Consider the following 27,262-nt stretch of genomic DNA (forward strand, 5'->3'; position numbering starts at 1 on the left):
AGGCACTGGCTGGAATGATCGTTTCATGTCTGATGTGACGACTAGATTTATAGTTGTCTGACATCCTTCTTCCATGAAAAAATATACAGCTTTACTAAAAATCATTTTGTCTCTTTAATACTGCCACAGAAAACGATGGTGAGTGCTTTGCTTACCTGCTAGGTCCCAGCATTAGATGGCTGTTCTCCTCGAGTATGATTGAATGTTAAGCTCTCAGTCATGCAGAATGATACTTAATAGATTAGTGATCCCTTATTGCCCTACTAGAATACACTTCTACAATTGTATATTTATCCAAAGTATCTTATTGAAGGTGAACGTTCCCACAATGCAGAATTGTGTGCTTCCTAAATCTATATGAAAGTATTTTTATTTCAACTTTATTAGTGACTCAGGTCCACTACGCATTGCGAAGACACCATCTCCACCCGAAGAGTCACAGATACCTAGTCCATTAGCAAGTCCTAACCACACATTAGCAGCACCTCCATCTCCGGCACCAGCAAGGCCTAAATCTCCTTCACAGGTACGTATATACTTTAATCTAATAAGTGTTGCTATATATGCTGTATACAGTCATGTGGCAGATGAATTTACAAGTTTACATACACATACGTATACCTACACATAATGTAATTGCCAGTCATTAAAACCATTTAAAAGTAAAGGAAGAGGGTAGGAGGGTTAAATGAGTAAGGGGGCGGTTCCTTCCTAACTTCCCAATTAGTGAGTAGACAAAAGAAGCAACTTATTTTTTTCATTATCCCAGATATTAATCCAGTACTAAAAACATGATTTCTATACACCTGAGCTATATCCAGGGAAATATAGCAATAAACTGAACCGTGCAGAGGTTGCAATTGTGCCCAAGCCGTAATGTCGCTGCCTTGGAGTTCTTTGGGCCCACTAGAAGAGGTGATCTTGAGAGGCCCCTTTTATCTCTACAGATTATAGAGATGAGCGAACACTGTTTGGATCAGCCGATCCGAACAGCACGCTCCCATAGAAATGAATGGAAGCACCTGGCACATACGCTTTGCCGGTGGCTGGTCGCTTAACCCCCCGCATGCCGGCCGCTTCCATTCATTTCTATGGGAGCGTGCTGTGAGCGTGCTGTTTGGAACGGCTGTTCCGAACAGTGTTCGCTCATCTCTGTACAGAACATGTTCACGTCCACTTTAAATTGTATATAACCTTTATTACTAATATTGTACACACAGGACATATCAGTAATAAGTCATTTATAAGACATGCCTTAAGAAATAGAGCCTAGTGGTTGGCTTCAGTCACCTCCATGTGGCTTCATCTCTTTACAGTCATACCACTGATACATATATTGGTCATGTGACACTGTTGTGGCATTAGTACTGTAACACAGAATATTGATGATGATGAGCAACAAAACACGAAAGAACAACTCAGATCAGTGCAGGCCAGGCTGTTAAAGGAGTTCATGGGTGTCACAAATGCTTGGTTCATTGCCTATGGTCCATCCCTCTCTTCAATACTACTACAACAATATCTAGAGTTCCGAAAATCATATTTTGTCTGTTGTACAATTTGGTGTTTTTTCCCTTATGTGTGATATTGTGTCTTTGCATTCTCAAGTTTCCCGAGTTAGATTTGGTGAGTTACTATAGTACAGTAGCAGAAGATTGCTGAAAACACTAGATGATACATAAATGTAGCGCTATACAATGTGACTTTTCCCTCTTGCTTTTTTAAGTAGTAGCAGATTTGCATATTATTGACCCCATCTGGCTTCTAAGCTGCTCTTAGGATGACATAGAATTACACATCATACTGTACTTACCTTTGTGGGTTGTATTACATTTTTATTTCTCATGTGTGGTGAGCCAGATGTTTATGGCAATGAGCTAGTTCTGTTGACGGCTGCCATGTTAAATTCTTTATGATGTCATTTTGTGCATTGGCATCAACTTTTAAGATTTTATTGAAAGAGGAATTCCAATAAGTAATCATAATTTAATGTAAGCCAGTATGCTAAAATTGTACATTTCCCCATATACTTTGCGTTTCTGCAATATGGGGCTTTAGCCTCAATGAGTAAAAATGATGCAAGTTTTCTATTTCTGTTCAGACTTTCCTCTGAAAATCTGCTAAATACATCAGCCTCATGTTAATGTAGCCAAAGACTATACTGTGATTTGATTTATTTTTTTGAAGATGTTTCTTGTAAAGATTAACAATTTTTAGATTTAAAGTGACATGTAAACAGTTTCAGTATTCTTTTATTCCATTAGGTCAGTTTTCTTGCATAAAAAGTCACAACATGGGGATTTGCAACTTTTCAAAAAACAGTTGCAACCAAATTTGTCAGCACGATTTCTCAGGGGTGTTGGACAGGGGACAGATTAGGGGAAAGGCCATGTGTCTCAGCAGATATCTTGGAGCACGAAGGAAAATGGTGATGAATTTAATGTGGAATTTTCCGGGTGGAAAAAAAGCCTCCCATTAATTTCAATGGGTTCTGGTAGCTTTCTTTGCGACTAGTGGAAAAATCCAGCTAGTGGAAACAAAAGCTAGCAAAACCAATTGAAATCAATGGGAGGCTTTTTTTTCAGCGTGGAAAATTCCACACCAAATTCCTCACCATTTTCCTCTGTGTGGATGGACCCTTAGGGTGCATTTTACCATAAGTTTGGTGCATTCTATGCTGGCACTTGGGGATATCAAGAACAAAGTGGGAAATGCCAGTCTTGATAAAATCTCCCGTTGTGTTTTTTATGTTACCTAAGCTTTCAGTTATGGGCTGCATAGGCCTCCATTGATATGAGTACATTCTGTAGTTTATATATCACTATGATATAAATGCTAATTTGGAACCCACAATGAGTAGTAATGGTAGATCTGTATTACCAATGGACTGAGGCACAGATATTGTTATAAAAAAATGGGAACTGGACTGTAATAATGCAACAATACCAATAAACAGGATATAGAGCCACTTGCCTCCAGCTCCATAGACTCTGCTAAAAACAGCTCAAATCAGTGTGGGCCTGGGAGTTGGGAACTCACCAATCAATGACCATTCCTAGGCTACTATCAGGTTTGTGCAATTTGTTTCATTGACTTGAGGTTACAGTGTGTACTTTGATGCTTAAAGGGTGTTCGTCTTCACCAGAATTGTTATTAAATTATTGTAGGCCTTGATGCAATGAGAACAGTGCTATTATTTGTTTGTAGAATGGTTACTTGATTTTTGAAAAAAAAAAATGTTTTCTATTCCTATGCAGATGAGCTAAGAGTGCATCGGGGAGTATTGTGGGTGGCTGAGCATGACAGCAAGAACTTAGTCTTTTGTCCCAGGGGTATAACTAGAAAAGACTGGGCCCCATAGTAAACTTTTGACTTGGGCCCCCTCACCCCCACACAGTGTATTTTGCACTTTTGTTAGTAGCTTTCATATGTGCACTGTGTGTTTGCTTAAATGCATCACACATTTGTAGATTTGTGTAATAATATGTTACTATTTTTTTACCTCTTCAATTTTTCACCCAGCTGAGGAAAGGTCCTCCGGTACCGCCACTACCTAAGCTCACTCCATCAAAAGAACTACAACAAGAAAATATCATTAGCTTCTTTGAAGACAATTTTGTCCCAGAGATCAATGTGACAACCCCTTCACAGGTACTTAAAATTCTCTAGTGTTGTCATGTTGTTATGCACAGTTGTCACGCTTTCTTTAATGCACATATCATTAATTTTCCATGAATTGCTATGTAGTTAATATTCTGAATATTCTGTGAAATAACAATGTCAGCTTTTGTCCATACAAACATACCTGCTTTTTTAGACGTAATTTCTTTGAGAATATTGTGACAATTTGATTTTACCTTATCTCTGCAGCATAGTGCACTTATTGTAAGAATACCCTTTAGGTTTCAAGGAGCTTAAGAATGTCCTGAGACTACAGTCACCTAATGAGCTTTCCCTCTCAGAGTTCCCGCAGCATCGTACACAAGCAGTTTGCAGAGCAGATGGTCAAGTGGATACCTGAGACTAATCCTAATTATTTTATTTCTTATAGAATGAAATGGCAGAGGAAAAGAAAGTTGAATCTTTACTAGATCTGGACTTTGACCCTTTCAAACCAGAAGCTGCATCAGCTGGAATAACACAGGCTCATTCACCGATGTCCCAGGTACGGGTCTATCTATCTATCTATCTATCTATCTATCTATCTATATCCTATCTATCTATCTATCTATCTATCTATCTATCTATCTATCTATCTCCTATCTATACTTATCTGTATAAAATTAATTGCCTCTAATTCCTGTTACAATAAGTTTTCTTCTTGGAGATTCCTCCTGTGGTATGATGCAGGTGAAATGTAGGGTTATATAAGATAAGATAATCCTTTAATAGTCCCACATTGGGGAAATTCAGTGTGATACAGCATCATGGATAGTACAGTAGTATATAGCGAGAGAGAAACACATACAAGCTCATGGCAGATAGAGCAAGTAAAAAGAAAGAAACACAAGACAAACTGCAGGATCATTTAGTTGGTTGGTTCGACCAGAGCAAGTGTTTCTGATCTCTGGCCCTCCGTACTGACTAATACATGATTGCCCTAAGTAGGGATCTCCAATTTATGACCCCCCCATGCCCCAGTAGTACATATGCAAATGGCTTGACTTAGTATACCTGAAAAGCAATACATTTGTACAGTAAGGTAGGATAAATCACTGGTAACCACATGGCAAACTCCTTAGCGTTGAAGTGTTCTTATGATATTTTCCTTGGGCACAGAAGATTCATAGAGTATTACTAATCTGTATATCCAATCCCTTTTAAGAGCTGCAGAATATTTTTTTATTTCATAAGGGTGTTATTTGATAAAAATGGAAAAATACTAGTCTGTGTTTTGTGAAGTTCTGAAGAGTAGAAGTGGAGCATAGAATATATCTTGACATTTAAAGGTTCTTGAATTTATGACAGTTTAATTATAGATTCAGTCTTTATTTTGGAGTTAATCACAGTGGATGCATTTGTCATATCATGGATATACTGAATATATGTATTTTTTCAACAAAAAGTACACGATTAGAATGTGTAAATGATGTGTCTAGACGAAATGTTAACACAAAATTATCGGATCAGTCTTCTTCAGTTCTCCAGCTAATAACTGTCATTTTCTGTGAAAAGTGCAGAGGGAAACATAATGAGCGTTGCCTTCTAGATAAGTTACGTAACCTTTTCTGCTGTTGTCAATGTTTTTCTTTTTACAAACTATTTCAATGAAACTCTTATATTATATATCTTTATAAGACATTTATAGATGGTGGTTCTTATTAAAACCATGTAAAAGAGAAGGAAAAATGAAAAGATCTCACTGAAAATCTGGGATTATACCAATGGCATTAATAATAAAAAAGATAGCCACCAGTTAAAGAAACAACAGTTTGCTTAAAAAATGACTGCATATAAACTGTGGTTACTATATTGTATATACTTTGTGTATATTTTGTAGGATATACTGTATAGTCCCAATCAGTAAATCAGAACAAACCACTCAGATCAGTTGTAAAAGGTGTACACATTTTTATTTGACTTACGATTAAAGGGACTCTATCATTATATTTTCAGGTTTTGAGATAAAGATATGTCTGAAGAGCCTTTAAAAAGGCTATTCAGGTGCTGTTGATCGTTTTTTAAAAGACCACCCTGTTTTTGTTAATTACCGTTGAAATGGATATGCAAATCAGTCCCTCCATGCATGTTGGGCTTTCCGTGCACCCCCCCAGCGTCATACCTTATGGACGCCCACCACTCTTACTTGTGCTGCAAAGCTCCTCCTTTACCCTCCTATTCAGCACCTCCATCGTCTGTCTTCCCGGCGGTTTGTATTGAAATCTTGCGCGTGCACGTAGCGCTCCATCCGGAGCGCTACTGCCCACGCTCCAGCGCCATTTTCCTTTAGACAACATTGCAAGCGTACTGCGCATGCACAGTACGCTCGCGTAGTTCTCAGGGTAACTGAGCTACTGAGTTCCCCTGAGAATATGCACATGCGCAGTGCGCTCGCAATGTTGTCTAAAGGAAAATGGTGCTGGAGCAGACGCTGCAGCATGCGCAGTAGCGCTCTGGAGGGTGCGCTACTGCGCACACGCGAGATTTCAATTCAAACCGCCAGCTTTGCTGTGCACACGATTTTTGGGCATGCCTTATTTTCGGGGAGTGCCTTATATTAGGCAATTCAACAGAAACCCCCCGCATGCCTTGCTTTCGGGGGGTGTCATACTTTTGGGGAAACACGTAGTACTTAAATAGGAGCAGAGCTGCTTCCAACCCCATCCATGGCAGTAGCTTCTACCACCTGGTGGACTTAGAACAACTAACTGGCGCGGGGTCTGGGTATCTGGCTCCCATCATTCAGATACTGTAGGCCTATCCTGTGAATCGGCCATCAATATTATATAGGTAGGGATGAAACTCTAGGCACCAAAGCCAGTTAGAAGAAGTCTCAACACTTTGAAAGGCATTGAGACCTTATAACTGTTTACATTGCTCCTTGCTGAACAGCACCGTAGTTTTAGTAGCAGTTGTTCTTTGTTTCGCATTCAGTGGTACAAAGTTACAATACCAAGAGCAGCTACTACTAAAAGTACAGTGTTGTATAATGGGGAGCAAAGTAAACATGAAAGAGGTTGCAGCAGTCACCTGAGTTCTGTGGCCAGCAAACAAGTAGTCAAGTATGCTAAAATGCCAAGGGTCATTTGGATAATTCAATCAATCAATCAATCAATCAATCAATCAATCATAATGATCATTATCCAGTATAAAATTAATACATTTACTAGGGTGCCTATGGTCACATAGAAGAAACAGCTTAATAAATGCCATTTTCTGGTTTTGTATCAATATAATTTTTTTTCTTTGACATTTACATTTTCAGACGCTGCCATGGGATCTCTGGACGGTAAGAGCACTTTTTAACTACCAGAGTACTGCATATAATTTTCATTGTATTTAAAGCTGTTTTTATTAAAATCTTGGAAACCATTGCTCAAATAGCTGACTAGCTTTAGCTATTATCTATAAGTACCATCTAATAATGGATGAGCACTTACTAATAGACGGCCTTCTTTATGGACAGGTACACTATCATGACCAATGTAGCATTAGCTTGTTTGGGTATGTTTTTAGATTTAAAGGCAAGAATAATGGAATCTCTACTGCGTCCTGTATAGTCTCCAGGAATTCAATCCTAAAATCAAAAATCCAACCATACTTCATTCATTTCTAGTACCATTTACATTTCTTTCTCATTTCTTTAATTTTTTTTTACCAGTTCTCATTTCATCATTTACCATTCTTTACCATGACCATTTCCTTAATAGCTGCAGATACCCAATTATTGGATTGGTTATAATAGAGATTTGCTTTTACACAAAATACATTAGAAGTATATTAGAAAAATTATTTTTAAAAAAAGCTTTAAAATGAAGGGATTGCTAGGCTATAGAAGGTAAATTTCACCCCATCCTCTAGACAACTTAGAGATGAAGAAATGGGAACTGTATGTGATAAAGTATTTTTTCTAGTAATACATTTTTAAAGACAAGGGTTCAAGAATTATGTCAGGATTAGGCAGTATGTGAAAATAAGTCTCCCTATAAAATAAAACAATCATTGGAAGACTAAGAAAACACACACATAATCATAAAATGAAACCTATAAATATAGAATATATAAGTAGTATCATAGACTAGGCTAAAACATGGGTCTCATAATAGTAAAATCATCTCTGATCTCTGGTTCTCCTTTCTTGGATAGCTATGAAGTTTTCTCCTAAGATAATTACATTTAACTCTTCAATGGCGTTCTCTGGCCGTTAGAAGTGTTGTCCTTTGTCTTCATTGTGTCTTTTCTGGAATGTCTATGGCTGTATTCTTGTGATTCATGTCCCTTTTTTTTTAGTTCTATTATACATCATTTCAGTTCTTACACAATATACAGTATATAAATATATCAAAATGACAAATACCTATATTGAACAATAAACATAGACCAAAAATAAATGTTATGCACTAACTTTAATCTCATTTAGAATTTAGGAATGTAATTTTAGATATTATACATTCACTACCTTAAAGCAATTTTGTCAAACTATTATACTTATCTAAAGTTTGTCTGAATACCTGATATGCTACAAAACGATTTTCTTTTTCTCTTAGAGCAACAATGAATTGGTGCAGCCAGTAAGTATACTTATAGAGTATACTATACTTTAAAAAGGTTAAACTGAAGTTCTACTGTAGAGCTCTAATATATTAGCGTATAGAATATATTAGGGGCTTCCATTAATAATTCGGTAAGGAAAACTTCCGTTGTACTTGCAACATGACCAACTAATGTCAGAAATTGATAAAGGAATTTCAAATTCTACTATCATTCTCTATTGAATGTGTCAATATTCGCAGACTGTTTAATGGCAGCTTGTGGTTTTCACTTCAGTCATAGAGGCAAATTTGCAGGGTATTCCCAAAGTTTCTTCAGTCTTAGAGATATAAATTTATGTTTCTATAATTATTATTTATAAAGGTCAATATTTGTGATTCATGTGACTCAAAGTGGGACTTCAGTTTACAAAAAAAAATAGTTTAGTATTCTTCTGAGTTCACATTACATTGTGTTCATTACATTACTTGTGTTTCTTTCATCATCTCCATAATTTTTCTTATCTTTTTTTCCTTCCTTTTACGTGTCTGCATGAAGTCTGATTCACCAAAAAGTCTGTCATTATGTAACCTTGTTACAGCCGAAACCCCATCGTGTGGGTCAGCAAATGATTTAAGTAGTGACATAGCTGAGGGTACATTGAGTTTTCAGGATAGTGATGTCATAAATAGAGAGGAAATTTCAAATGATGATGAAGCTTCTGATGTCACTGCCTTAGAGGAACCAAAAGAGGTCTTCTCAGTGGAGTCATATGTGGATGATCAAATTATGGAGGGAGATTCAAGCCATGAAATAATAACCATGAGTGTTGATGAAGATAATTTATTTGAAGATAGTCAATATCAAGAGGAAGACAGGAGTGTGGAAAAGAAAATCAAAGCAAAAAAAAATCTTCCAAAAAGCACATATATTCCAGAGCAGAGCCCAGAAGATTTCTGTGATGAAATTTATGAAGATTATGATGAGCAAAAAAGTCATATGTCTGACACCGGCGTGGAGCATGTGGAGCATACCATTGATGATACTAAGACAAATGCTTTGGATGACGACTTTACAAGAGATGAGATAACTGATGGAGATAGCACCATTTATACATTTGTCATGGAGAATATAGATGAAAGTGCTAATTATCAAAATATTACTGAAACTATGGAAAATTGTACCACTTTGCCTCAAGAATCAAACAACATTGTCGAAAACTCTGACCTTTCACTACCTAGAATGAACCACCAAGATATAATTCAGGAAGGAAGCCAGTCCCAAACTGAATTTAATAGTACTGATACAGACACAGACCAGATATGGCCACCTAACTGGGAACCAACCTGTACAGCAGAATCATGGGGTGAGTCTTATGAAACTGATTGCCAAACACATGAATTCTGGAGGTCAGAGCAAACTTCTGCAGAATTTAACTCATTTTGGTATTTTCAAACCACTGATGACACATCCATTTCCAGCGAACATGAAGCCCAGTTTAGCTTGCCTGTAAGTGATGACTTCAGGAATGACACTGAAATAACCAAAGAAGAGGATAGCAATCATCTAATGCCATGTATAAAAAATTCCCGAATTCCTAACCTCGAATATTCATCTAACCTCAGAGAAAATGAGGCCAACAGCTCAGATTTGTCAGAAGATGAACTAGCTAATCGAAGATATGGATCTCTCTATCAGGATATAGAGCATGAAAAAGAAGAGGTATCTCTGTTCCCTCCTGTGTAGATTAGTATAGATAGATATTGGACCTTGTGCTTTATACCCTTTCTGCTATGTTGTCCTGTATTAGAGAAGAAAGAATAAAAGTGAAATTTGTACTCCTTAGTATGCTAAGTGTTATTTTAATGCTTACATTTTGTTAGAGAACAGTGTGCCAAATTTATTAAGAGGTGAATACCTTCTAATAATTGGATTTTATCTTGGACAGTCTTTTCATACCTATTATGTAATTGAAATCTATGTCTGCTAGAGTAAGTGGCAAGGAGTTCAATACTACAAATTCATGTGTCTGAGTGCTAGGCAGAAGCTCTTACAGAGGAGAGACCAGCTCCAACTCCTCACCCAGCTGCAAGGACTCCTTACTGCAGGGCAGGACTTCTATACTGCAGAGACGTAACTTCCCCTCACTCAAAATTTAGAATAAATGGTGTGATGTTTCCGTGATGCATCAGCACCAGTGAAAAAAAGGACATTCCTATGTTGTCATTTGACATATAGTCTGCAAATAAACAGTATCAGGCCATCCCCTGTCTATGTGTCCTACCAAAACATAAGGATGGTATAAAGGGGTCCCTAACTTTGTATTCACCTCTCAGTACCAGAGCAAAAAGCCAGTAGCAAGCAGTAGGTCTTGGTTTGCCAGACTTCCATCCATCCATGTACATCTACATAGCTGCCATTTAAAATTTCATCTAATCCTATAAATGTCTGGCATATATTAAAGAGCTTGTCTATGAGGAAGTGCACCCTTTAAGTTTTTATGGTCAGTTTACAGGGAAATTCACCCATTTTGTGATTTTGCAATATAATGATGTTGCAGGCACAGAAAAAATACATTGAAAAAATAAATGATAGTTGACAATAATCCAACATATGTATAGTGTAACTCATACAGCAATAATAACAAATAATACAGAATGCATATAAAATATACAAAGAATTGTATAGCTAGACAAAATTCCTTAGCTGCATCTTAGGTTTTCTATATTGCTACTTTGATAAATTCATTGGCCACAATGTCTACCCAGAGATATCTTGTAACAGAACAAAATGTTTAATGAAATGTTGAGCTATTTTATAACCCGCAGTCTATCAATGAGGTTTCATGCAGACTTAAAGTTCATGTGCTTCATTCTTTCCCGGCTAAATTGATTCCCTCTGATACGACACACGATACTGACATCCTGTCCTTATCATCATCATGTTTCATCAAATGTTAATCTTCTGCCTTTTCATTTCATTTAGGCATCCAGTGGTGCTTTTAATGGACTGACACAGGTAAGTTCCAAGATAATATGAAAACGCATCATAATATGGAATACTGTTCAGTAGTAAGGAAGCAGAAAATGCAACTCAAAGGCCACAAGCTTAAAGGGGTTCTCTAGGGATTGATTAAAAAAAGGTAGTCCTATGCCTTGCAGATAACTCAGATTCACGAGCCACCAACACCGTAGAGATGAACTCTTGACCCTAATAGGAACAGAAACACAGAGAGATTAAAAGCACACTCCCCCCTCACCTCCCCAGTGGTTTTCGAAATAATAGGATCACCCATATAATGTAACATAATATATCCAAGGGAGGGAGATAAAGAGATGCTGTCATGGTGGCTTGTGAAACTGGATTATCGGTAAGGCATAAGTCTACCTTTAACCTCACCACCATGACAGTACCAACACCAGAGAAATACCAGATAACACTTACTTGAGGAATGGGCTACCACCTGCAAGACCTTACACCAAAGGAGAAATCTTGAGACGATGACAGGTCCAGCCTGTAATGTTTGAAGAATGTATGGGGAGTGGACCATACTGCTGCTTTGAAGATCTGTTCGATGGATGCTGCAGATTTTGGAGCCCTGGATGCTGTAACAGCCCCTGTAGAATGAACTTTAAGCGGTAATGGAGGATCCTTGCCAAATGTCTTATAGGCTTCACATATTGCTGATTTTAGATATCAAGCTGTAGAGCCCTTAGAAACTTTTTTGCCTTTATTAGGGCCCTGGAATTGGATGAAGAGATTTTTATCCATTTGCCAAGAATCTGTTATCTGATGGTAGGCAGTCACTACCCAGCATACATCTAAGTTGTGGAAAAGCGTCATCTAACTTGTTCTTTGGATTGTTGCAAAAGGAGGGTAAAACAATAGCTTGACCTGTGGAATTTGGTGAGCATTTTGGTGAGCACAAGACCTTGACTTCAGCAGCAGTGGACACCTCTTGGAAGGCCACTCAGTGAGTAGCGATACCCCTGCTGAGTACTCTCCACCAGAATTAGCTCAATTAGCTCAACAGAGAGGACTCTCTGTAACTTGATTCTAATAGGAACAGGGAAATGGTGAGGGTGCTTTTAATTTCTCTTTATTACTGTTCCTATTAGGTTACGGGTCAATCTGTTCGGTGTTGTTGCTGTCAAGGTGGCAAAGTTAAAATCAGAATGTCGAAGGGGTGGAGTCAGAGGCAGACTGTGCATCGGCCTGACAGGAATTTGGGGCAGTGGCCATGTTTGCACTAATACTAGAGATGGTAAAGCAGACATGAGGGGGGGGGATCCACCATCTTCTGGTATTTGTGCAGAATTCTACCTCAGAAAGTATGTCAGGCTAGCACACAGCCTGAACAGAAACCAATGTTGTTAGATGGGTTATTCTACTTAGAAACCCGCTGGAGAACAGGGGACTTTTGGGCAGCACTCCCAATGAACATGCTGCCTGACCACCACTCCTTTCAGAACGAGAGAAGTTCCCCATTTCTGCTGATCAGTGGGGTATGAGCAGTTGGACTTCTACTAATATGCAAGTTACTTCCTTTTGTTTGAAAACCCCTGTAAGTCCTGCCCCAAGCTTCAGCTAGCTTTGCCCTCTCCCCTCCAGTAGCATGGAACTCCTCCGAGATGGATATTACATAGAGAACAGTGCCGGAAGACATTTTTTTCACAATCATACCCCTGAAGGCAAAACAAGCACCTGCATCTTACTAAGGATGCAGATAGGTATCAGGGATGGTACATGGTTTTTAGCTTTTATTTTTTGGCCAGTTCCTAGATTACTCTCTTTATTTATCCTCATTACCAGACAACAGGGTAAACTGTCCAGTGTATTAAAAGTAGATAACACATAAGCCAGAAACGTGATGTATGTGCTCTCTGCTTAGTAATTTACACTATGTAGTCATCAATGTAAAGTTCAAGAATATTGCAGCAATAAAAACGAACATTTAAGAAAAAAAGTAAGATACCAGAGTTTTAGTGTATGTATGTGATATTTTAAATGAAATAAAGGAATGATAACAAGCAGGGTTCAGTTCATTGTGAATTTGTTTCTTTCTAGCCCGACGCACCCACATCCCTCTTCACAGTGCAAACGGAGCAAAGCACTGGTGACTGGACAGTAAGTAGACAGGTTTCTCATAAAAAAACAAAAAAAAAAGATTTATGGTTATGTCTGGCACATTGTCGAGAGTCATAGATCAGTTTTGTTTTAAAGTATACTGTTATTTGTGCTTCAATTCATTATATTTTTTAAGATCTGTCTTACTTTCAGTGAAGGTAAACATACATTTATTACAGTGTGCAAGTGTAAGGGCTCATATCCTAGAAAAATGTTGTGATGTCCACTGACTCTGTACCTAGTGTGCTTAGATATGGCATCTCCTTGAGACAGAAACTTTACAGTACAACATGTGATGTAGCATACTATGGATTGTTACACTAGGGTCACACCTGCGTTCGCGTTTCTGTTTAGGGGGTCTGCTTAAGAAACCCCAGAATGGAAACCTAACCAGCTTAGAATAGCGGTTACTGTAGGAAACCCAAGGACCCCATAGTCTATAATGGGGTCTGCTGGGTTTCTGCCCGGTTTCTGCCCAAAAATGCAGAGAGAAAAGCGCTGCTTGCAAGCAAAATGGGGAACAGAATTCCCCAGCAGAGACTCCGCGCAGGTATAAACCTAGCCTTTCACAGATTCTTACAGAATCCTTTAGAAAATAACCCTCTATATGTGTCCATGTAAACCATCTCAGAATGAGATGGAGGACAGCTGTGAGAGTTGTACAATTACTACACAAAAAGTATTATTTACATTGATACATTGTAACAAAGGAAGCTGTCTGTTGAAGATAATGTTAGGACAAGTTTTCAACCTCTTGCGTAAACTGTAATATAACAATTTACTGACAGTGAGAAATCTTAAAAATGATAAAGAAGTAACCTGCAAAGAATATAAGAATGGTCTAGGATTTATGTTGGTTATATTGTGTTCAGGCATTTGCCACAGAGATGCCCTTTAAATGTTCGTTTGTGAGTTAGGTCCAGTATATGGACCTTGCCCATGCTACACAAGAAAGTTGTATGACACAATAAGATTCATTCTTTTTCTCTTGTAACATTTACTCCCCTTGGTTTATTACCTGAAGGGGTTCTTTCACCACCTTTATGAAGTCCAGTTATTTGATTCTTTTCATAGGCACCTCTCCATTTACTCTAGGTGGAATTTTTCTATAGCTCTCACCATTCTTGCAGTGCTGCTCAAGATGCTACTTTATGCTACTTAGGTTTCCTACTGTCAGGTGGGTGGTCTTGAACCAGAGTAGGTAGTCTGCGACTGCCCACTTGACAATAGGGTTGAATTAGCAATCAGATATGATTGCTCAGGAACGGTGCGGGCTAGAGAAAATTTCAATTGCACCAGAATCAGTGGAGCAGAGCCGATTGAATGGTGGACAAGGTTGGTGGAGGTGGTGAAAAATCCTAATTGCTAATTTATTTGCCAAAGGTTTAATGTTGATTTTAAGGCTCTGTTCACACTTGACAGCTATGTCATGGTGTTTTGCCTCAGTTTTTGCAAGACAACGGAAAAAAAAGAAAGCAGCAGAAAATTGCTGTGAAATTGTTCATCAAAACTGGGACATGTGATCACAGCCTTAGCTAAAGAATATTAGTCTTGTTAAAGCCTAATCCAGTTGTTCATGCTGATATTATGAACACCGTGCCCCTATGAATGTGAATCTTATCAAAATAAATTATTTTATATTATATATAAGAATTGTAAGAAGATGTATTTTCTTGATGGTTTGAGTACTGACTGCTCATTATGAATGTTGATGTCTTTACAAAGTCCACAAAGATTTCTAAATGTATTTAACATGGATGTTGTGCCCCCAAAATGGAAGGCTTAAAAAATATACATGTGAGTCCGGCTAGTAAATATTTTATATTGTGACACATAAGGTGGAATCAGATGTAGCTGCTTCAGTGGAGGCCAAGACCGAGGAGGCACAGCCTCTACCTGACACTCCTGCTGAGGATACTAAAACTGATGAGCAAAATGAATTAGCGGAAAGGATACCGGTGAGTCAGAAGAAGAATCAGCCAAGCATCAGCTCATGTCTTCCATTTCATTACATTCCAGTCATCCATCCATGGCATTACCATGATCGCGCTCTAATTATATTATTTCTGATTGTTTTTTTTAGTAGTATTTAGAAATAAGTTTAGTAATTGGTTGCAAATAGCACATAACACATAGCCTATACCAGAGGTGCCCTGTATCATGATATATGATATATAGGGGAATCTTTCATTATGTATGAGGAATAAAGCTATTTGGTATAGGAGTCTGTCACTTTATGTAGAAGAAAGTGGAGTTACATAACTGTCTCTGTTTAGGAAGCGTTGTTTTTACTTTGACTGTATATGTGGGCCATGTCTGTCAATGTGTATGATGGCTATGGGTTTACAATTAGTGTCTGTCACTGTTACCGAAGGAGCTACTGTAAGGGGGACCATTTAGATATCAATGTATATGAAACATATGTAGGTACCACTGCTGTATATCAAGTTCATGTTGTCAGGGTGCATAGGGACCTGTGATTCTAACTGTGTTTATGAGCGATTTTGTCTGTCAGTGTGTATATCAGGGCCCAAGTGCTGACATAATAATAATTTTATTTATATAGCGCCAACATATTCCGCAGCGCTGTACAATTTGTAGGGTTCAAATACAGACAGGAAGATACATTACAAAGAAAGTTGTTTCACACAATGGGACTGAGGGCCCTGCTCGCAAGACCTTACAATCTATGAGGTAGAGGGAGTGACACAAGAGGTAGCAGGGGCGGTATTGCTTATGCAGAGGTCAGACACTTTTGTAATAGAGGTGACTGTCATTACATAAACATAAGACTTTATGAGCCGTCAACAGCCGTGTCCTGTAACATGTGGATGGAGCTTGGACCTATAAAGTTAGCATGAGATGACATCATATCATGTGGGGAAATGTGGGAGCGGGGACAGAGGAGGGTTAAGGGTTTACGTTAGAAATTGTGATAGGCTTGTCTGAAAAGACGTGTCTTTAGTTTGCGTTTGAAACTGTAGAAATTGGGAGTTAATCTGATTGTCCGGGGTAGAGCATTCCAGAGAAGTGGTGCAGCTCAGGAGAAGTCTTGTATACGAGCATGGGAGGTTCTGATAATAGAGGATGTAAGTGTTAGGTCATTGAGTGAACGGGGAGCACGGGTTGGGCGGTAGACAGAGATGAGGGAGGAAATGTAGGGAGGTGCGGCATTATGGAGAGCCTTGTGGATGAGAGTGATAAATTTATATTTTATTCTATAATGAATAGGCAGCCAATGTAATGACTGGCACAGACCAGAGGCATCGCTGTAGCGTCTAGCCTGATAGATGAGCCTGGCTGCTGCATTCAGAATAGATTGTAGAGGGGAGAGTTTAGTGAGGGGAAGGCCGATTAGTAAGGAGTTACAGTAGTCAAGGCGAGAATGAATCAGAGAGACAATAAGTGTGTTTAGTGTATCTCTGGTGAGGAAAGGTGGAGGTGACATGAATGTGTGAGTGATTCAATATGAGGGGCGAAGGAAAGGTCTGCGTCAAACATGACCCCGAGGCAGCGGGCCTGCTGCCTAGGAGTTATAGTAAGGCCTGAGACTATAATGGATATATTAGGGACAGATCTATTAGATGGTGGAAACAGTAGTAGTTCAGTCTTGGAGAGATTTAGTTTCAGATAGAGTGAGGACATGATATTTGAGATAGCAGAGGGACAGTCGCTGGTGTTCTGTATGAGTGCAGGGGTGATGTCACGGGAAGATGTGTATAATTGGTGTCATCAGCATAAAGATGGTACCTGCAGCCAAATCTGACAATGGTTTGTCCAATGGGGGCTGTGTAGAGAGAAAAGAGCAGGGGGCCTAGGACCGAGCCCTGAGGAACCCCAACAGCAAGGGAAAGAGGGGAAGAAACAGAGCCCGCAAATGATACACTGAAAGTGCGGTCTGAGAGATAAGAGGAGAACCAGGAGAGCGCAGTGTCATTGAGGCCAACTGAGCGGAGTATAGTGAGGAGGAGTTGATGGTCAACAATGTCAAAAGCTGCAGAGAGGTCCAGAAGAATAAGAAGAGAGAAGTCACCATTGGATTTAGCCATTAGGAGATCATTGGAGACTTTTGTGAGAGCCGTTTCAATAGAGTGCAGAGCGTGGAAACCAGATTGTAAGGGGTCAAGCAAAGGGTTAGCAGAGAGATAGCAGATTAAACGAGAATAGACCAGGCGTTCCAAGAGTTTAGAGATGAAGGGGAAGTTAGAGACAGGTTAGCAGCACAGGATGGGTCCAAGTCGCTGTGGTTACTACTGGATAGGTGTTCCCAAGCAAGCACAGACGTTTGTGTATAAGGTTTACCTATGTCTGAATGGGTCTGTGTGGTAGACATAGAAGACAGGTTAAGGGGAACCTGTTACCATGGATATGCTGTGTAATCTGCAGATACCGTTTTATAAAGTGGGGTAGATTGATGTATAATTTTGTTGGCCTCACCTCTCCTGGGCATCCATTGCTCCATCTGGCTCTCTTCAGCATCTTCTTCGGTCCTCTTCTGTTTGCAACTGAGGTGACGTGCCCCAGATGTCACTACTGAGGCCTATGATTGGGTCTCGGCAGTCACAGGCCCAAAAGCCCCGGAGAGGATACTGAGGACCCTCAAAAGCCCAGGAGAGGTGAGTATAAATATTTCTTATTTTTAGTCTCCTCCCCTGGGCAGGCATCTATGAAAAAGGAGCCCAGCAATATGTATAACGGTTAGGGAACCAGGATTTCCCAAACCACTATCATGGTTGTCCGGGGACCCCATTCATTTCCAGCTGCCCGTGGACTCTGTTCTCCTTCTGGCCTAGTTGAAGCCACTGCGATCATTACGCCCCTGGCTGTAATCATACTGACCTTCTTGGAATACCTAATTTAAATAGTTTTTGTATGTTTTTCTTATTTTAAACAATTAAAAATTATTTTGAAACAAAGTGTTTTTATAACTCCATCCTCTAAAACAGTGATTTTCAACCTTTTTTGAGCCGCGGCACACTTTTTACACTTAAAAAATCCCGGGGCACACCACCAACCAAAATGGCACAAAATGACACTAAAACAGTACATATTATACATATAGTTAATAATATAGATTCTAAATGGTTGAATCTTTGGTTGAAATAAACTGCAGCAAAATCTGCAACAAAAACGCTGCGTTTATGCAACGTGGGGCCTCAGCCTTACGCCTCCTGCATACAAGTGGCACGCATGTGGTTTTCACTGATATAAACATTAAAAATTAATTGACAGGGCCACAAATGCAGACAGATATAGGGTATATATAGGACAGATATAGGGTAGGTATAGGACAGATATAGGGTACGTATAGGACCAGATATAGGGTACGTATAGGACAGATATAGGACCTGCTCTATAATTTTCAGCTCTTCAATTTGGCCCAGATACACAGCCACAAAAAGAATGGCTGTATATATGAGTCCTTAGAAATGTATAGGTCTGTACTTTTATCCACAGTTGTGTATAAAAAGTCTGGTCATGTATATTACAGGTTACAACTCAATGTGCCTCATATTAATAGCAGTGAACCCCATCATGTCCCTCACATTAACCCCCTGTGTGCTTTACATAAGGGATACTGATATGTGAGACATATGGAGGTAATAATTAAGTAAATATCTTCATTATATAGTACCCCCATATGTCACACATGTTATTAACTCTTATGTGAGCCACACAGGGGTTAATATGAGGAACATGATGGGGTAAATTGCTATTAATGTGAGGCACATGGAGTTACTAAAACTAAAGTAATAACCCCAAATGCCTGACAGTAATAAGAATAGTTACTAACCTGGTGTTTTTTCTTACTTTCACTTTGTTCAGCTTCCTCTCCTCCTCTCCTATTCAGGGCTGCAGACGGCAGGTGCTCTTCACGTGTAGCAGCAAGTCCAGGGAGCCCTTATCCTGTGCAGTGAGAGGCTCACCTCTGATTGGTGGGCAGGGAGAGAAGGGGGCGTGTCCTACACCTGAGCTCTAGCACAGCAGTGAAGGGACGCTCCGTCTACATTTACAAGTACACGAATGTCGGGGACTGGCTGCTGTGCCAGCAAAGTAGGTCTCCCGTGCCAATCTTGGCACGCGTCTGGGGAACTTGCCCTGCGGCATACCCGACCATGTGTCGCGGCACACTAGTGTGCCGCGGCACACTGGTTGAAAATCACTGCTCTAAAAGACAAAATCGTGTTTTGTTTTTGTTTTAGGACAAGCTGTACTTTCTATAGATTTCTTTCAGGGGTATACACATGTGTACTATTTATACAGATAATACAGAAATTATGTTGGTTCCTCTAATTTAGCAGTGTCTAGGAAAGGGAATTAGAAACTAAATTTAAAAAAATTTGTACAAGAGACTTGGGCTAACGAAAACCTGCGGTGTGAACGCATCACATCACGGTTCTTCCGCAGCACTTTGAACAGAAAGTTCACAGAGTTTTCCTTCGCAGACCTTCTCTGACCACTGTATCCATGGGAAAGCCGCAGGTGTTTCCGTAAATATAATCGACATGCTGCGATTTCCAAAAACGCTCCGGTTTTGGAAATTGCAGCTTGTCCGTGCTGCGATTTTAAACGCAAAGTGGGCATGGGATTCGCATGAACTCCATGCACTTTGCAGTTACTGTATAACGCCATGATTTTTCCCACGGTTTACCCCAGCCTTAAAGAGTTTGTTCCGTTAAGGATACTTATACCCCATCCACAGGATAGGGGATGTGCCAGATCGCCAGAGTTCCAACCAACAGGTCTCCCAGGAATCAGGAGAATGGTGGACTGAAAGTCCCCCATGCTTTCTCCAAGGGAATGGAGCACCAGTGCACTTGCATGGCAGCACTCTATTCGCTGTTATCATGCTGCTGGGACTTAAATCTCTGGCAGCACCTGCAGCCCTATAACAGTGAATGGAACACGGGTCGTGCATGGGGGAGGAGAAATGGAAGACTTTTGGTCCCCCATTCTCCTGACCACTGGGATACCTTGTGGTAAATCCCCTGTGGATAGGAGAAAAACGCACAACCCCTGTGGCCGCTTGCAAACATTAACATGCATGTTGTTGCTGTTCATGCAATTGCACATTTGCATGTACATGTAAATGTCATAAGATTTTCAGGCAGCCTCAGGCTTGTCTGAGGTCAGTATGTGTACTAAAAACAGCTTTAATAGATAATAAAATAGGTGACTAATGGACACTTATAAACTTATAAAACAGTATGCACTTAGAGAATTTGCATCTGTTGTGTTGTCAACATAATTTTATTTTTGCTTGTCTGGAAAACTGTGCCATATGCCAAAAACATTAATTATAAAAACAGCATGCATGGTATAATTGCAATCTGCAGAAGTTAATTAGTGGATAAAACAGTAGACATCTAGTTTTATAATGCGCACACATTTCAGGGTTCCCTCAGGTTTAGTTTTCCATTCATAGCGTGTATAAAACCATAGCTGTAAATATTTGACTTTAATTGGTTTACTTTATTTCCTTGTAGTCAGTCATATGTATTGTATTATGCAAATGTTTTTCACTCTCTTCCACTATGCAGCCTCTGTAATAGAGGGCATTGGCATCAGCTGGCGCTGTTAAGGGGTACTATTGCAAAATTGATACAGACTCTCTCTATTATAGATGTACCTTTGCAGGCTATCTTTATCCCAGGGTTATTGCTGAAGGACAAATCTTTATTCGGAGTATTGTTACAGTTCACTCTGTAATGTTGGATAGGTTATGGTTATCCTTTGTCCTATGATTGACTCTATTTTGTGACTACTGTTGTAAGTTGGAACGCTTTCGCAAGCTGTGTTAGTTATAGGGGAATTATGGGTAGCTCTTTAATGAGGTTTTATGGCTGACAGTATAATGCAGGCAATCCTATTAAGGTGAAAGTTTGTAAGTTTGGATGTTTGTGGGTTTGTGTGTTTGGATGTTTGTTCCTCAATCACGCAAAACCCGCTCCACCGATTTGGCTGAAATTTTCCACAAACATAGTTACTACACTCGATTGCGCAATAGGCTACTTTTCGTCACAATAGCGCACATACGTTTTTCCCAGGACCCCCACAAAACCCAAACTCACATCTCTATCTCTGCAATCTCACACACTTTGGACCATAGCAAGCCACAAAATTCATATTACCCTCTACAGCAGAGGTCAGAAACCCCTGGCACACATGCCAAGAGTGGCACTCCTGCCATATTTCACTGGCACACCAGCAGCACAGGACCTGCAAGAGTTAAATGAAGTCCAAGCGTCCCTTCAGTGCTCTGCTACAGCTGAGGCATAAGGACATTCCCCTTTGAGAGGGTTGCAGGAAACCCAGGGGGTGGAGCTTCATCGCTCAGGTCTGTGCCTGCTATAGTGGTCTGCATCCTGCAAACATTCCCCGAGGAGAAGAGGAAGCTGCTAGCAAAGTGAAACTGAAAAACACACAGGTACATAGGATTACTGTTCTCATTAATGTCAGGCATTTGGGGTTATTAGTTTAGTCTTAGTAACTCCATGTGCCTCACATTAATAGGAATAAACCCCATCATGTCCCTCATATTAACCCCTGTGTGCCTCATATAAAGGTTACTAATATGTGAGACATATGGAGGTAATAATAAAAGACCTCAATAATGAAGATACTTAATTATTACCTCCAAGTCTCTCACATATCAGTAACTCTTACACAGGGGTGTTAATGTGAGGGACATGATGGGGTTAATTGCTATTAATAAGAGGCACATGGAGTTACTAAACTGTCATGCACAGGGCCAGACTTTATGTTGCTTGCTCAAGAGTATCCAATGCCCAAAACTTACATGTAGTGGCGGAAAATAACAAATCATACAATGTCGTATATCGAAGTATATTAACTTGAAATACCTCTGTCCCAAAGACACTATGTACAGTTTCTCAGAACACCGTATAGCAGCTGAAATACAAATTAACTTCAACACAAAAGTCTCTTGTGCTCTCAGAATTACAGCAACAACAAGATACAAAGTTACATTTCATATCCCATACCTTATACACAGTACGAAAACCTTACCCGTGCTGTTTACCCACTTCTACAATCACCGCAGACGAAGTCGCGGGTACCAGCTAGTTGGTCTATATATTGGAACAAAGTGGTTGTAACGTGTATAGAGATATCATGGAAATCTATTAGGGCTAACACTAATTGTGTTCATTGTTCAAAGGATGGATAATTAGATTTGTTAACATTGTTCAATCGGGCAATATAACAACATACTGTAGATATATAATAGAAATATATAATATAGGTTAGATAGGTACTCTAAATGAGAGGGCGTGAACCTAGAGTGTGCTGAAAAGAGATCCAAAAACAGGATTATAAAGGACCTTGATCACACCAATGCTTGGCTAAACTCCAGAGATAGCACCTGCATAGAAGGAAGTGCTGTTCATGTCCTGCCGGGTGCAGGTAGATTGTGGGCCAAGTGCAGACAGACAGGGGGTTCATCTTAAGAGGACATGGTTGAGCTCACCGTGAGACAAAGTGTTGAGGAGAGTCCTCCGTAACATTATTTTGCCCCTCAAGGTTAAGATGTTTTTTTTTTATTTTCAGTTCTACTGTCATTAAAAAGCTGAATAAAACCATTACTTTTGGTGTCCCTTTAGCTTATGCTATTTATTTGTCACTCAGTCCCACAAACTCCTGGATAAAGTGCAGAGATCTGCGATGTTTGATGCTAAGTTGACCCTGAGTGTCACAATTGATAGATACATAGGTCATATAAGACAGAATTTATAAGTAAGGTTTGTCCTCTATATATATAGTCACCATTTTCTCTTCTAAAGTGTCACCAGTAAATGTTTTCATTGATTCATTCATTATTTTTTCACCAATTACTTCATCCTCCATTCCATGGCCATTCATACATTTACATTGCTAATATATTGTATTGAAAATAATATCTGACATGGCTGCTACACTGTTTCCTACCTGTAAAGGAAACTATTGAACCTGAAGATATCAAGGCAGCTGAAGAAGCTGAAACGGAGGGCAGTAAGGTAGGTGCTTGCCCTGGAAACATAGAAGTCTACTAGGTTCATATTCCTTATTTTGTTTCAATAGTTTTTCCCTTTCATTTGAACATGTGAAGATCATCACGACATAAACATCTTGTTATAAGATAAAAACCAGAGAATATTTTTTAGATACATTTCACCTAATGCATAGTATGTCAGTTATATCATATTCATTATGGATTCATCCTTTGAATCTGTCATCCAGAATTTAATCCCCCGGGAAAAATCACATTTGCAAAAATTCGAAGCATATCTTTCATCCCTCCAAACATAGGATAATCATCGACAAAATTTGTTATTAATAAAATTCAAATTAGGCTGAAAGTGCAATAAAGGCAACACTAGAGGGCAACAAATCTCCAGATCCACAGCATTAATACTACCCAGCACCACTCTGCACTACCCATCTATCCTGGGCTCGGACCTTTCATCACTCCGCTCCCATCTAAAATCTTGTACCTGATCTGTATCGACCATATCTGGCACATGCACAGTCCAGCGACTAACATTAGCTGAGGCAGCAGACGAGTAAAGCAGGGGGAGGAGGGAATCTAGATGAGTGGTGCATAGTAGCACTGTGCAGGAGTACAGTAGTGCTGGGGAGCTGAAGACTTATCTCTGCTGCATTTCAAGCCTCATTTAAATGTTACTAAATAAATAATATCCGCCATTATAAGCCTGCATTTCAGGAAACAAGTATGTTTTGAATATTTGCTAACAGCCCTACATAGAAATGTACACATTCTGGGGATCATTTTTGACGACAGATTCCCTTTAATCCATCCAGTTCACATTTTTCAATTTTCCTATTAGCCATTATACTCTTTATGGTTATGCCTGACATGGTTGTTACTTGTTACACTGATTCCTTCCTGTGAAGGAAACTATTGAATCTGAAGATACCAAGACAGCTGATGAAGCTGACACAGAGGGCAGCAAGGTAGGTGTCTGCCCTGTAAACATAGAATCCTGCTGGATTCAGATTTCTTACATTTGTTTCAAATGTAAGCGTTTTTTCCTGCCTTTTTTCTTTTTTTTACATGTGAAGGTCAACACAGCATGTGTGCAGGCCTATAGTTATTACCAGTTATGGAAACATCTTGCAATAAGCTTTAAGTAGAGTAAAGGTGTGACGTTAATACAAGCTAGTCAAAAACACAATAAAATAACGAAATAATGCAAAATAATTAGAATTTTACATTAATTAAAAGTGTAATTGGTGAGAGCATATTTATCCATCCACACATAATGCACACAGCAGAATTGTGTTCAGAGACTGCATAGATGCTTTAGCACTGAGTTGCAGGCACTTGTCATACCGCTTTATGAACAGTTCCATGTAGGGTGATAGTTTCCACTGGAAACAATGTTTCTGGGAACATGTTATATATTCAGTATTTATAGTACAGTAGAACCTCATACCTTGTTCGGTATTACAGGGTTATTAGAGGTGCTGTACATACATGATGCCTTTAAGGATTAGGGAAAGGATTTTTCCTTTCTCCAGAAATGGCGCTATGCCTGTCTATGGGCAGAGAGTGACTTATCCAAATTTAGGTGAATTAGACTGAACTGTAAAACAGGAGTCGACTTATGGAGAGCCATGGCACAATTTTTTTTTTGGGGAAAAAAAAGATTTCTTAAGGCTTAGTTCAGACGGGGTTCTTTGGTCCAGAATTTGACTCAGAGGCTGCTTCAGATTCCGGACCAAAGAATGGCTAGCTGTGCTTGGATGACGGTGCAGTGCATTGACATCCAGTTGCGGCATTCCGCTATGGATTAGGCCCAAATGAATGGGACTAGTCGGGAGGGAGGTGTCGCGAGGCAGATGTCTGCGACTGAATCAGCTGCGGAATCCGCCTCAAGAAAGGGTGAAGAAACCGCTCGCGAAAAAAGGAAATGACTGGCTTCCATTGATTTCAACGGGAGGCGGTTTTTTGAGCAGGATTTTGACGCGGATTCCGCATCAAAATCCTGACCAAAAAACCCCGTCTGAACTCATCATAGTTCCATCTTTGCACCTGTTGGCAATGTGAACAGAATTGTTTATTAAGACTATGCTCTGTGATTTTTTTTTTTTTTTACTGAGACATCATCCTAAAAGTAACATCTCTAATTTTGGTCCACTTTAGTTTTCAAAATAATACCCTCTCAGCTTTACATATATTATATTAGTGGTCATTGTGTTTTTCTAAATGTATTGCTTATTGCAAGGTATTTTAGTAAGTTCCCTGTGCTTTTATTTTTTTTTTTTTTGTCTTCAATGTGTAGTTTTCTATGATTTTTGTTCTACGGTATGATGGTTAATGCATTTTATATCCTTACTGCTTTACAGCAAAATACTCCTGTGATTTCTGTTGTTGCTCATTGCTTGGCATTGGCTGATAGAAGCGGAGTTTCTCAATGTTCCATAACAGGGCAGCCTCTTCCTTAATGGAGTCTGATGGAAGAGGAAAATATACCTCTTTGGCTGCAGTATTTCATGCCAAATAAAAAAAAAAAGAATCTGATATTTGGCACTTTTCAGAATTAAAAAATGTACATTCATGTATTCAACAAGAAGAAATTGGCCAAGTTCATATTTCAGCCTAAAGTGCATCTCCCACCATCAAAATAGCTTCTAAACAACGTATATACTATTGTAGGCTAAGGCCCCACATTGAGCATCCAGTGTTTTTAAGTGCTGCGGAAACACACAGTTAAAAAGGCTGCATTTTAAAAGGAGGCGTGCTGGCCGATGACCATAGGAAAAACACAGGTGCAGCAAACAGTTCATTTGCATATGGGTTAAAATTTTATTGTCTTGAATAAAGATTGAACTTTGTTTGCTATGTCATTAACAGCCTTTACAAAAGCGTATAAGTAGTTTAGAAATAATTTTGGTGGTGACAGACTCCCTTTAATGAGGATCTGTCACTACCCCTGACATGCCTATTTTATTATATATCCGTGTTACTAATGTTATAACAAATTTGGAGCATGTTTTGTTAGGACTTTTCATTGTTTAACTCCTCTGTTACCCTTGATTCACATCTGCATTTGGTAATCCATTTGGGGACTCTGCATGGGGACCCCCTGAACAGACCACCGAATGCATTTGCAAGCGGTGTGCAGTGAAAGCACACAGACCCCATAGATCATAATGTGGTCTGTGTGCTTGCTGCGCGCTGCCGCACAAATCATATGGTCAGAAAAGTAGATTGTGAACTACTTTCCTGTCCACATGTTCCCTGCGGAGATCTCGAGGCAAGCACTCGGACCCCATTATTGTCTATGGGGATCTGTGCGCTTTCATTGCACACCGCTTGCAAATGTGTTCGGTAGTCCAATCGAGGGGTTCCCATGCGGACTCCCCTGAACGAATTACCAACGCAGATGTGAACTAGGCCTTATTCCGCTTAGACCTTTATGAATTAATTGACAACTGGCTGTTACCATTCCCTTTGTCAAAGGGACGTGGTCCTACACAGTTTGTAGCCTATTACAGTTTGTTGTCAGTGTATTCTTATATTTTTGTAGGAATAACAGAGGAGAGATACAATACACAGGTCTAAGCAGATGTTTAAATTGTTATTTCAGGGAGAATAAAGGTATTTCCTAAAACAGACATGTCAGGAGTAGTGACCAAACTGCTTTAAGATCACAGTAGTGAGAACACAGATGGTAAAGACAATGCAAGAAAACATGATTTATAATGATCTTTGTGAGTGTAATGTGAGTCTGTGTGAGGTCTGATGGTAAAATCAGCTATGAAGGATCTGAATCTTTGCATTTTTGACTGTCTTTTTTTACATTATTTGACAGGTATTATATAATATACATGTGCTGTGTGTGGAATCTACTTATAGGAATTAGCCATTTTCATAAAAATCGATAGCATATCTTTAAAGCATGACTAAACATTCAGACAA

General features: G+C 39.4%; 1 protein-coding gene across 9 annotated transcripts in view; it reads left to right on the top strand.

Annotated features, from left to right (window-relative positions):
• The window catches only part of AMPH (amphiphysin), a 141,814-nt gene that overhangs the window by 104,696 nt on the left and 9,856 nt on the right, over positions 1 to 27,262 (top strand). For 2 of the 9 annotated variants that reach the window (XM_075271189.1, XM_075271190.1), the window contains exons 10-20: positions 388 to 526; positions 1,609 to 1,626; positions 3,523 to 3,651; positions 4,052 to 4,165; positions 6,926 to 6,949; positions 8,208 to 8,231; positions 11,176 to 11,208; positions 13,258 to 13,317; positions 15,156 to 15,275; positions 23,274 to 23,333; positions 24,232 to 24,291. In XM_075271189.1, the coding sequence (XP_075127290.1) occupies positions 388 to 526; positions 1,609 to 1,626; positions 3,523 to 3,651; positions 4,052 to 4,165; positions 6,926 to 6,949; positions 8,208 to 8,231; positions 11,176 to 11,208; positions 13,258 to 13,317; positions 15,156 to 15,275; positions 23,274 to 23,333; positions 24,232 to 24,291 (781 nt within the window). The remainder of the gene's footprint in view (positions 1 to 387; positions 527 to 1,608; positions 1,627 to 3,522; positions 3,652 to 4,051; positions 4,166 to 6,925; positions 6,950 to 8,207; positions 8,232 to 11,175; positions 11,209 to 13,257; positions 13,318 to 15,155; positions 15,276 to 23,273; positions 23,334 to 24,231; positions 24,292 to 27,262) is intronic. The other 7 variants (XM_075271196.1, XM_075271194.1, XM_075271195.1 and 4 more) reach the window with 6 other exon arrangements.

This window comes from Leptodactylus fuscus, chromosome 4 (assembly GCF_031893055.1).
Source record: "Leptodactylus fuscus isolate aLepFus1 chromosome 4, aLepFus1.hap2, whole genome shotgun sequence".
NCBI classification, from domain to species: Eukaryota; Metazoa; Chordata; class Amphibia; order Anura; family Leptodactylidae; genus Leptodactylus; species Leptodactylus fuscus.